Source organism: Phalacrocorax aristotelis, chromosome 3 (genome assembly GCF_949628215.1).
Source record: "Phalacrocorax aristotelis chromosome 3, bGulAri2.1, whole genome shotgun sequence".
In the NCBI taxonomy this organism is placed as follows: domain Eukaryota; kingdom Metazoa; phylum Chordata; class Aves; order Suliformes; family Phalacrocoracidae; genus Phalacrocorax; species Phalacrocorax aristotelis.
The window spans coordinates 87,658,751-87,671,405 of NC_134278.1; the positions used below are offsets into that span (position 1 = coordinate 87,658,751).

General features: G+C 39.0%; 2 protein-coding genes across 4 annotated transcripts in view; one reads left to right on the plus strand and one right to left on the minus strand.

Annotated features, from left to right (window-relative positions):
- ACTR2 (actin related protein 2) overlaps positions 1–12,655 on the plus strand; it is a 516,258-nt gene that overhangs the window by 22,244 nt on the left and 481,359 nt on the right. The window lies entirely within an intron of this gene.
- PELI1 (pellino E3 ubiquitin protein ligase 1) overlaps positions 1–12,655 on the minus strand; it is a 45,235-nt gene that overhangs the window by 1,688 nt on the left and 30,892 nt on the right. For all 3 annotated transcript variants that reach the window (XM_075088355.1, XM_075088354.1, XM_075088356.1), the window contains 5 exons: positions 6,014–6,158; positions 4,807–4,936; positions 3,116–3,217; positions 925–1,122; positions 624–812 (listed from right to left, as the gene is read on the minus strand). In XM_075088355.1, the coding sequence (XP_074944456.1) occupies positions 624–812; positions 925–1,122; positions 3,116–3,217; positions 4,807–4,936; positions 6,014–6,084 (690 nt within the window). In that variant the 5' untranslated portion in view covers positions 6,085–6,158. The remainder of the gene's footprint in view (positions 1–623; positions 813–924; positions 1,123–3,115; positions 3,218–4,806; positions 4,937–6,013; positions 6,159–12,655) is intronic.

The window sequence follows — 12,655 nt, forward strand, 5'->3', positions numbered from 1 at the left end:
ACACTTTTACAGATGGCTTTCCTCTCCTCCAGAAAAAGTCAGCTGTCAGCATTCCTAGCTAGATGCATCACTCAGGTGTTTATGTAGCATTTCTTTTTGCTACGAGACCCCAAGTCATACTAAAACTAATTGTCTCCTGGAAATGTTGCCAATGCTTTGGAAACAAGAGGAAGAGGAAAACTCGGAATGCCAAGGTGAAAATGGATATCCAGGTATCTAAGCATGTGTCAATAAAACTATAATTATTCTTTTTTATTCTATAAAAGAAAAGTGTGAAAACCGTAACAGCATAAACTCAAGAGGGAGAATCAGGAAAATACTCTTTAAAATGTGCACATGACTACAGGAGTTTGCAGAAGAGCGTAGTGGACTGGCAACTCAATTTAGGAGAGCAGTCTAGATGTGCAATTAAGTACTAGTTTGCAGATAAGTGTCAGTTATTCAGGTTGACCAAGACACCTTCATGTATGAACAAGGACACATAAAAAGTCAGCATAACTAATTACAGAGGTGACATCTACACTGAACAAGGCAGATTCCAGCCTCTGTTTATGCCCTAGCTGTACCACTACCATTGTACCCATTTTAAACAGGCTGCATAAAATATTGGTCACTACTCTTACCATTTTTCCCCTCTGCTGAGCTGATCTGGTTTCACGGAGGCTGAACACATTCCCACACACAGATATCTCTCTCCACACCCCTGGCTTGGAGTCTTCTGTAAATCCATTACGGGGATGCATAACAAGAACTCCATTTGTGGTTAACCCATCCATTTGCCCATCTGATGTCTTCCACTTCGCAGCTTTCTCCTAAGAGAAATTACATCAATGAAAACTTTTAATTTTTCTGTAGTGGAGCTGTATATTAGTTTAAAAATAAGCCTGCATTGAACTCTGAGGAAAAAAGAAAGAGTTCCCTTACCCCAAGAAAGATGTTTTTTGAAGAGTCAAATCCTGCCGCATATATTCTTGCTGTAAAAGGAGGGTTACGTTCACATATGATTCTGCAGGCAAACCTTGATATAGTGCTCTGCACAGACTGTGTATCTGAGTTACTCTGACTTCCAGGAACTGTATCTGTCACAACAAAGTCTATAGGACTCTCCGTTGACCGACCAATCTGGAAAGGGATTAAAAAAACCCAAATGCACCTGTTCAGAAGTTTGCCTTTGGGTTTAAGAATATTCAAACTCAAAGCATTTAAGTGATTGAGGAAAAAAAACAAGGGTGACATCCCAGTCTGAAGCATTCCCCTCCACCAATCTAAATTTAGGTTTCTACAGCCTAATCTGAATTGATGAGTTATTCCACCTCCATGTGATCAAAGTTATTCAGAAGACTGAGTACAGCCAACTGAAGGAAGGGGAAACAAAATGATGTAATTACGTCAATTTTGAGACAATTTCCCATTGAAGGTCTTATCAGAAAGGTTACACTCAGGTCAGCCGGACCAGCTGCAGCAGCACCAAAAGAGCTAGGAAACTGTAGTTAGATGAAAGAAAAGTGGTATTCAGTCGCTTTGCATGCCCAGAATATTCTGAACAATGCCAGGCTAGATGGAGGTGTAGACGTAGGAAAATTAGACTATGTAAGCTGACTCTTTAGCTCTGGTTGGGGCACTGAGACACAGCAAACCTGTCAGGAAAGACCTGGTACAAGATGTTTATGGTGGGGAGGGGTTACATTAACACACACAGAACACAACATCTGACTACAACCAGATTTTTCTAGTAGCTGCACCTTCTTTTCTGGTTGCATGAAAGAATGAGTTTTGTAGTCCCATACAACTCCACCAGGTTTGACAGAATTGCATGGGTTTCACTGCTTTTCCAGTCAGCCTATCTTGTCCTTTTCCTTATAAAGCATGAAGAGAAGTTATATCCTTCTCCCAAACATCCATGTAGCCAGATTTTAAGCCCACTTACACACTACTACCTTTCCCTTACTTCCTAAGCTCTCAACAGTCTCTTATAAAATAGCTGGTACTATTAAGACTGATTAACTGCTGGGGCAGGAGACCCAAAAGCCTGAGGTGTATTTTGGTGAAAGCTTTCATGAGACTGAAACTGCTTTGTCAGAATATATTTTTCTATTGCTTCTTAGGCAGGATAACCCATCAGTACACAGGGATTGCCACTGGCAATTTCAGAGCAGCATACGCGCCACAGCATGCCTGAAGAGAGAACACTTACACAAACAATAGCTTATGCTGCAGTTAGTTCGTTACAGCTCTTTTGCTCTGTTGTAGGTATTTGCAGTTGCATAGCAGCTTCCTCCACCACTTACCAACAAGTCCCACCTCCTTAGATCCTACAGTGGCATCACAGCTAAATGCTGCGACAGCAAAACTCCTTGCCATACATTAGCAACAACAACAACAAAAAAATATCAACACAAGATCAGTCCAGGAATCAGAAGGAACCAAGCACACAAAAACCCCCAAAACAAAACCCTTCCTTTTGAGAAAAACAGGAAACAATTATAAGATACGAGCGCACACCACAGCTGCAAATGTGTTTGTGGTTCCTTCTTGCACATACAGGAACTGCAGCAAAGTTGCACTGAACTGCCAGCACATCAGAACTGAGACTCCTCTCTCTACATTTCCCAGCACTTTAGACTTATTTCTAGGTCTGCCAAAAGGAATTAGGCATATTTTTCATATTGGTTGTGTCAAAAGCTTTTCTGTAGTTTCCCATTGTATTTCTTTTACCCCATCTCCCACTGGCAGATCCCAAATCACTTTGTAAATGCTAGAAGCAAAGTTCCAAGTGCTTAAAGAGAACTGTGCACTTTATTCTTCATTTTGCAAGGAGCAACTAGGAGATGGGTTACATGACTTGCAGTCCAACAATCAAAGGCAAAGCCATAATCCTGTGCATTAGTCACATAAAACCAACTTTCACCTCTGACCAAGCCTAAAAGAGATGCAGATATACAGCCTTGTTCATGTGATGGCCTTGGGAATGAACAGAATTAAACGTCTCTGACGAGTAGAGTGCAGAACGTGACACATGCAAACTTTTGGGTCTGAGGAAAACAGCCTTTTGAGAGGATGTCTTGTTAGAAACTACCAAAAGCAAGAATAAATTTATCATATTTACTTCACATACCTGGAACATATCTGTGTTGCTGTCATGTGTATATTCAACTACTACTGTCTGGGCCCGAGACAAAGTGTAAGATATACTGTGTTGGTCCTTATTACTTATTGCCTATGGAAAAAATGCCAAATATTATTGAACCAGTGAACAATAACTCTACTGAATACAGCAGCAAAGCAGACAATATATAACTATACTCTTGTTCTGCTCAATTAATGCACTAAGGCAGATGGTTGTTAGTGACACGCCTGTAGTTCAACTTCACAAAAACCAGTCCTGGCCATTAAAAAAAAGCTGCAGGATTGATTCAGCAACAGACCAAACTGGTCTCCTCACCACAGGCTGCAACAAAATATATGTAACCAAGACATATTATTAGTCATGCTTTGTGTTAAAGCAACACCGGCCTTAACACAAAAGAAAACAACCAAGTGCAAAGGGTAAAACTGAATGTAACACCTTCATGGCCACCTCAGCCTGAACTCCTCCAACACCAAAATGAGGACAAAAATTTAGGGACTTCACTCTATAACTGGGATCCGAGTTGATACTAAAATCAGTGATGATTAATAAGATGCATGGCCAAAAAAGGTAACAAGTAGTGGTGGTAAACAAGATAAAAATGGAGAAACAGCACAGGTTGCAGAAGTTGTAGCAAAGTATTCTAGGTTTCTGTTTGCTATTTTAGATTTTCATTCTGCAACTGCTTACTAGGAAGTGAACAAAGACTCTTCTAAACTGCTTCTAAATAGCACTTATTTGAACACCATAAAGAAGTAGTAAAAATACATGTGCTTTTCACAGATCTCCTATAGATGCAATTCTATTACAAGAAGTTTGGTTAGCAAAATGCTTTTGACTTCAGAATACTTTATGTCATTCCTTGAATTGAGGAATCAATATTTGTAAATGTCAAGGTATTTAGGGAGTCAAACACTCAACTGCATTTAAGGGCTTGATCTCAACACTGGAGATCTCTAAACAGCCCTTTAAGTATTCTCAAATTCCACTGGTTTTAGAGGAAATGCTCCATTTGTTATTGAACATAATTTTACATACACTTGAACTGCCACAGTACAGAAGTATTTCATGGTAACACCTTAGCTGTAATATATTACTTTTGACATAAAATACAATTCAACTTCAGGACCTAAGCCCTTCTCTTACTGCTTCTTAATGGCAAGTCTGAACTGGATTATGAGCAGTATAAAATGTGCCCTGCAAAACCCACCTGTCCTCATCCCTGGGGAACTCCTACCCATTGGACAGAACAGCAAGTGCATGCAGAGCTTTGCAAAGGACCATTTCAAAGTCAGCTTCACATGAAGCAAAGTTAGCCCTAAGGCATGAATGAGTGTGAAAAGAGGAAGGCTAGAACAGATATCTGTAGTGAACTTGGAAGGAAAACAAGATAGAAAGTGTTTTACATGACTAGCCTGTGCCCTGAACATTCATGTTCCAAAAATAAACATTTTTCTTTCTGGACACCTCACAGACTGGGCACCAGATCTGTTTTGCTGAATGGTTTCTTACTAACCCTGACAGGTACAAAAAAACTTGGATAAACATGAACTATTCTTTTTGTGGCCAGAACTTCATGCTTTTTACATAATTTCATCTCAGCATAGCAGTACTGACTTCACTGAACTCTTCAGACAGCACCAGGAGAAATAAGACTTAACTAGACAAGTCAAGCTTACCTTTGCTGCTTGAGGGGTACAGGCAATATGCACAGTGCTAGGTTTTACCCCATTTGCCTTGGCCCTTTTAAATAAAGCAAACCTACTTTTTCTTCTTCCTCTATCTCCATTTGGGAGAGACCCATTGTACCTATCAAAAAAGAAAGAACAAAATCCATCTTCCTGTATTGCATAGCTTTCCACAAGAAACAGACCCACAAGAAGTTTCCTACTAAGCACAAAGTCTTCTTAATTAGTATGGTATTGAAAAAAGTCACAGACTTCTAATTAATCACATCTATTTAAATCTGAGAAATGATAACACAATATCAAAGCACGCTCACAGAATTACAGCATACGCACACAAAGCTTGTAGGGTAAGGAATGCTACCCAGATTAATCTCAAAGCTACTATTGACAAGCAGAAGAGACTCTGGTCCCAAACATGACAACAAGTAAGGGTATATGCCTATCTGTAGCTTTACTTTTGGCATGGTGTGTTCACACAGTAAATGAAAAAAAAAACCTGTGAACACTCACCTAAGCCCAGAGGAGAACTAGTATTATAGAGAATTTTGGTGTTAAAAAACCTTGTAAGAAATAGACATGCTGTTGAGACTGATTTAATCCACCAGAAAACCCTCAGACCCTCACTTTAAGCATTTCAACATAAACAGGCCAGCCAGCAAATTTGCTTTATTCAAATTTTCTGTTTGCACTTAAATATTACAGTCAGCTACCACATTCTTAGAAAACTCTTTTGTTTTACTTCAAGTCCTAGGGAACCTCTCCTTCCACATGATCTCGTTAGTACAACCTGGAACCAAGTGGGAAACCCTTCACAATCTGGCTGCCTTTGTCATGAAACACTTACCTGGGAAGAACGCAAGAGGCGAAAATAAACTTAGATCTACTCAACCCTACCTCCAAGCTATTGCTGTCACAAAGTATGTGTGCTGCAGTGCAACTTTCCAATGTATCATGTTATATGTAATGCTGGGTTGCCATTGAAAAAGGTAGCCCTCCCTCCATTCACTCCCTTACATGAGACCAGGTATCCAAGAAAAGCTGTGCTTAGTTGCATGCACAGCAGATACACTGCAAAAGAGGGGAGTTTGAGTGAGAGGTTGTGGGACCATCTCTCACAGCAGCCTGCAATTTATCTGCTTTAAATGCACCCTGAAATTCTACCTTCATTCCCACTTCCAACCAAGACATGAACACTTACCCTAATACAATCAATTCACCATATTTTACTGGTGCTTTTGATGGATGATTTTCTTGATCAGGAGAAAACATGAGCTTAGCTAATGGCTTCTTCTCAAATTTCAGGTCTCTGATCAAGACTTGTGGCACACTTTTTTCATTATTTCCTATAAAAACAAAGATAAAATTAAGTGTAAGAGAAAAGACTCAAATCCATCAATTACATAAATGTGCAGACCTGTCTGATACAATAGGTACAATATTTTGTGTTTCCCATATTTTGGTTTTGCCTGAAATACTTTTAAAAACATCCATATAAAACCACATCAATTAAGGTTGGATTGCCTGGAAGAAATACCAGATCACAAAACCACACAAGTGCATTTAGAAAATTCCAGTATGGCCTTGATAAAACATCCACAGTTGTTTCATGCTAGTTTTCAGTATAAATGGTATATAGCTTCATTTAGTATATTTGGTTCAACTATCAGGAAGTAGAGTCCAACAGGGATTAAATGTAAAGAAAAAACCCAAAGCAGGACCAGTCCATTAGCTAGAGATAGAAGTTTTCACAGAAAGTATCTGATTCAGAGCTTTCCAAGAAATTTCTGGATTTGCAGATGGAAGGAAGCTGTATGATGATTTAATACTGAGTCTACCACACAAGTTTGGGGTGTGCCATGTAATCTCTCATGTTTAACCTGAGACAGAAGTTATAGAAACAGCTGTTTGAAGGAGACTTCCTGAGGGAATTCCACATAATTCTTAATGAGAACAGTCTCTTGAAGTGCAACTTTTTTTCATACTTCTGCTTCGAGGAACAGTTCACACTCGTATTTTTTTACAGCTTCTCATTAGTAACATTTCCAGACCCCTCTAACCTACCCAACTCCCCTATAAAGACAGCCTATCTAACAGCACTTGCCTGATAAAGAATAAAGCTGATGACAGCCTGTTTGAGACTAACAGAAACAAGAATATTCCCTTCATTCTTCCAAGTAGGTTTTCATACCAACTCAAAAAGCTATTACGTTTTCTTAGTACTGATGGTTAACATTCTGCCTTCTGTTCAAATACACATTTCAGCCCGTATAACGTTTCTTGTATCCCATCATCAACTTTTATCATGACTACAAAGCTGTATCTCCATTTTCTTCTACCTCAACTAGACTGTAGATATTAGCAGAAAAGACGTCATAATGCAGATTTTATCTACCCCATCTTTAGTCCTAACAACAAAGAAAAGGATGTGGCAGTGCTTGACACCCTGCTCACATTTGTTCGGAAGCTGATGCAGAGAGCCCTTTACTGACCTGATCTCTACCCTCTTCCAATCATCTTTGCTCCTTCACAGAGAAGCTTGGCCTTCAACATCTCTTCTCAATCTACAAATTTTTATTCAGCACTATCTGAAAATTCAATACTTTCCTTCATTGTTTTCTTACATGCTATCCCACATATCTGGGAGGACTTCACACAAATACATGCAAAGATGCCTTGCTGTCCTCTAAACTATTGCTGTGATGCTTGCAGAATACAACCAGGAGGCTAGACAGAAACATTTCTTTTTCCTTTCATTTATCATTATTTTTCAAATACCTTCTCCTTTGCTCTCAAGTCTGGGTACTGTGGATTTCGTAGTGTTTGGAATAATAAGTTAACTGAAGACTTTGTGGTTAGCACATGTATAATATTATTGCAACGGTATCCTGACCCACTGCTAGGTGTGTGAGGTAATAAACCTGATCTGCCCAACACTACTGTGAAGTGTCTGCGCCCCATCTACACGACAGTTACACCAATATATTTTTGTTGCATAGGAAGCAGTATTCATTTTCACTAGCTTCTATCCTGGTTCAAGCTGTATGATATCTGTCATTTAGCTGGTGCAGAAAGTGCCTTATACTGATCCAACGACCCCCATCTGTCACACAGGAATAGCAACTGCAGCATGGGAGAGCAAAGCAGTATAGTTTGCTCAGAAGCATTTCTAGATTGCTGACCCACATGTAGCAGTAAGTAAACCAGAATAGTGAGGGTACTTGCTGTTACAGGTAGGGCCAAAGGTTTCGCCTTTAAAATTCTAAAATGAAGAATTTAAAGCAAACTTATTTGAAATATGTGACCTTAAACTCCTGCCATGTCTGTGACCCTAACACATGAAAGTGGAGGTTGTCCCATTTGATAAACAGAGTCCCACAACATTAACTGTGTTCACAATTTTCATGTTTGCTATGGCCATCTGGGGTCTTCCTTGCCTCCTGGCATGACAACCCACCTTGGAGCACCACACCAGCAATTCTCTCAAAACATGTGCCTCTGAAGACACTGCAGGGGTGTTTAACTGACATTAATACTGAACTATCTAGCTCTCCGTGCTTAACAGTGCTTTGTTCTCTAGCCACAGCTCCTTTCTGAAGTATTGCTACTTCAATGAGTATAAATCTGAAGTATTTAGCTGTAATATAGCTGTAAGGATATAAATATGCTTACTATGAAGTGTTTCTATGATCAGCTTCAGCACTTCTTGCCTTTTTTTAAAATCTTCTTGCATTATAGTTACTTAATATTGTCTTCTAAAAACAGCTCCTAAGGTTTTAATCTCCTCCCCAAATGCTTAACCTATTTTCTACTTCAATATAGATCTCCTCAGCAGTCTCTCCCCTGTACTTCAGTCTTTTCCACATACTACTCATTTCACCTTGGCCATTGCATTTCACATGCAATGCTTCACATTTCTTTGCTACAATACATAATGGTTGTCCTTTGAATTGGCATTTAACAACTCAGAAGAAATACTAATATGAAATCTACAGCACTGCCCATTAGGAAACAACACAGGACTAGTAAATACCATGATCAGGTTTAAAAAAAATCACCACCAAACCAGTAAACATTTGAATAGTATCCACCCGATACTATGGTGTTTGAAAAAGAGCTAATCTATTCACTTAGAGAAGATGAGAAGGCACGCATTAAAAATAACTTCAACTTTTGCCATTAGTTGTGGTTTTTTTTTTAAAAAAAAGAGGTTTGGCATAACTTCTGTTCACCCAAGCGAACAATTTTATGGGAAGTTAAAAAAAAAATATATCTCCCAGTCACGGAGTCAGCTTCTGAGTAAAAGTAGTTACACATTAGTAGTTAGAGGAGACTCTAAATAGTTACCTGGACAGGTGGTCAGCAACCTCCTCTTTAGAGATAACTGAGCAGAAACTGTAAAAGGGGCTAACAGTTCTAAGTGACAGACTTCAGCAATGCAAGAAGTTAACTAGAACATCTTAATACAAGGAAAAGTGTCCAACATCTAATGCTCAGCTCCCTCTTAATACAGTTTTTGTTGCATGTTTAAAGAAACCCAGCAAAGTTTATCTTGGGACCAACACATATAATGGAAACCCACTTCTTATTTGACTTAAGGTTCAAGAGTTAACATTCTAGAGCTGCATTAGTAAAACAACTTGTTCCTACATTTTCAAAGGCATGGCTTGAATGTTTGAACTTAACTTTTTTAAAAAAGTCTCAGAACCTATATGAGCTGCACACATCACTTTCACAGCTACTAAGACCCAGTAACTTCAAGTCAATCACATACAAAATTCAGAGCCCCTTAAAAAATCAGTGCAATGTGCATGCTCCTTCTAACCCAGAACAATCTGCACTGTACCCAAAAGAAAGACTCATTTTGTTCCCAGAAATAACAAAGCCTAATTATATTCTTCCAATGAGGTTCCGAAGACTGGTCCAAGTGAAATCTGATGTCTGCAAGTAAAACTCAAGTGTTGTCCCACTGGAAAGGAGTCTAATAAGCCGTGGGATAACATCTCCACTCTTGAAACAGAGCAGGCTTATGGATCGTTTAAAGCTGGATAAAGCATTTAAGAACTTACAGGAGGGAATGCTCTTGAATTGAGAGGAAGGATCCACTAATTTATATAATGACGCTTCTCTTACAGAACAAACCTGTCCACTTTTTATTCCTGGAAAACTACAAGAGACTTCTAAGGAGTGTTAGGAAAGGCTGATTAAATACATTAAAAAGATAACTTGGCCCTTAGTGCCAGTATACAGCTAAGCAACTGACTGCTTGAGCAAAAGATGTGCAAGGTAGCTTTTTGCCATGGCCATTAATTTTGCAGCAGCACCTCCTGCCACTGGTGGAGCTGGCTTTATTGAAGTAGGCTCTGAACAACCAACTGTTCCAAAACTCTGCCAAGACCCTTCCATGCTGATGGCAAACAAGGTGTTAATAGTAAGATCCCACCCCATCCTACACTCTTCCAAAATCATAGAACTGGTAGCAGCAAGTTTTCTCTTCAAGATCCATGCTTCTGCCACAGAGAAGAGACCAAAGTGTGAAAACCTCTACCTGTGCACAGTCTTGTATTAGATAATAATAGATTTTGAGTAAAGTAACTTGCACACAGAGAAAACAGTTTCAGAAAGGCATTACTTGATTGGGTAAGAGGTGAGCACAGCTATTTGCTGTTAGCACAAAAACACGATGAGTACCAGTTAATGCTTTTTCGTTTCAAAAATAGGAAACTGGAACAGGAAGAACTCATGAATATGTAATACATTTTTATTCTTAACACAGGTTCCTCTGAAGCTGAGAGAAAGCTCATGGAAGGTAACTTGCACAATACTGTCACATGCAACTGTTTTGAGGGGCTGGAAAGATGACATCTAAACTGAAAGTGTATTTTAAATTTGTTTTAGGAATGGAAATCCATTTTCTTACAAGCCTTCTTGTTCACTATTCCCTTGAGTCACAGAAGGCAAGGACTGCTACAGCAGAAAGCAAGCCACAGATTTCTGATTATGTTAAAGTAGAAGAGAGCGCCATATCTTTGTATTCTTTCCTGTCACATTCAAACACTAGTCCCTGAATCTGGAGGCAGACTGTTATCTGGGAAGACCTAGCAAATCATGCTTAGAGCAGATGAAGAGTTCAAGAGTCTGCCCACTGTCACTGAACATTTCATTTTTAGCAGGGGACCTAGAGATATAAACGAATTTTGGTTCATTTTGAACTATCAGCTTTAGCTTACCAGCCGTCCTCAATCCTTCAGCTGTCTTTCCTGATCATGAGAGTCATTTACAACTAGTCTTTGGTAGCTTCTACAGAAAGTCTTCAGATCCTCTTTGCACTGAGGCACAGTGCCTTGTGCGTAAGTTCGCTATTTATTAAACCAAGTACAGCTTTTGGAATTGCAGCAAGAATAGCAGTATCTTAATGGTTAAAATGGAGCAGGGGGAGGGGAGAACATAAATTCAATGAGCCCAAGCAGAGATTCATTAAACACTCGGCTGTGAGCTAAAAATACTAGAATAAAAGTCTCTCTGTAATAAATTACCAACATTTTCTAAACACAGAGCCAGCATTATAGCCTGCTAGCAACTGTAGCTAGTGCCAGTCTAGCCCTTTTCTAAAATACTGCATAAAAAAACCACTTTCACAGTAAGAAAAGAAGTCCTCTGTCAATGAGTATATTAAAATAAAAATATTCTGATTCAGATGAAAAAGTTGGATTTTTTTTTCAATTTTTATAATGTTATCTCCTTTATATTCAATATCTACATATCCTTAGGTTTGGATTTTTTTGGCTTTTAGAAATAAAGCACAAGACAGCTTGACTACTGAGGTTTTTATTTTTATACAATTTGCTATTTGTAGTTCTCCATTTACTATCCATGCAATTCTCATATCCAGCTCTTCCCTCAGCAATTCTGTGTTAAATCAGGGGGATACAGACAAAATATAATCCAACCCTTATCACAGGTATGCAGTGACATGACAAGCCACAAACAAGCTTGGAAAATCCTGATTAGCTATTCGGGGAAAAGAACAGTCCAGAGAGGCTGTGGGATCTCCATCCTTGGAGGTATTAAAACCTCAGCTGCACGTAGCCCTGAAAAACCAGGTATAAGGCAGTCTAGTCCCACTTTGAGTAGGGGGACTGGACCAGACAACCTCCCAATCTGAATTATTCTAGAAATACAATTAATTTAGGATGCCCACAACAGTTTTATCGAGCAACTGAAATATGCGCTTTAGGCACATTTTTGATCAGTTAGACATAAATTATCAGCAATTCTATTACCAATGAAACTAAATTTTATCCTTAACCTCCTGAGATTTACATATTCCTGTCTATAGCTTTATTTGAATTTAAAACCCCATATTGCTCTTCAAAGAATTGTGCAGCTACGTGACAAAATACAAATAGGACCCAAGTTTGCTAACATGCATTTACACATTTAAGCTCTTTAGCATTTCAGTTTCCACTAGGCAATCCACTAGGCTGCAAGAGCAGAAACCAAACTCCTCTGAACACACACACACACACAGAGTAATTCAGTGCTACATATTCTCTTCTATGGTTATGTCTCATACCTTCAAAGTCAAAATCTTGACTTGCAGATTTAAGGGACCAGAATATCAAAGTTAAAGTCATTGTGAGGCACAAAGAATCTGTGCAGAATACTAGTCTCTCAAGATGACGATATGTGCAAGCATGGAAGAAGGAAGAGGCAGTAAGTAATGAGAAGTTAAAAAATCCAACCAAACAAAGAAAACCCAAAAACCCCACAAACTAATTCCCAGCAGACTGCCTTCTTGTTTGATTACAAGTCCCCATCAAGTCCAGGTTGCCAGATTTCA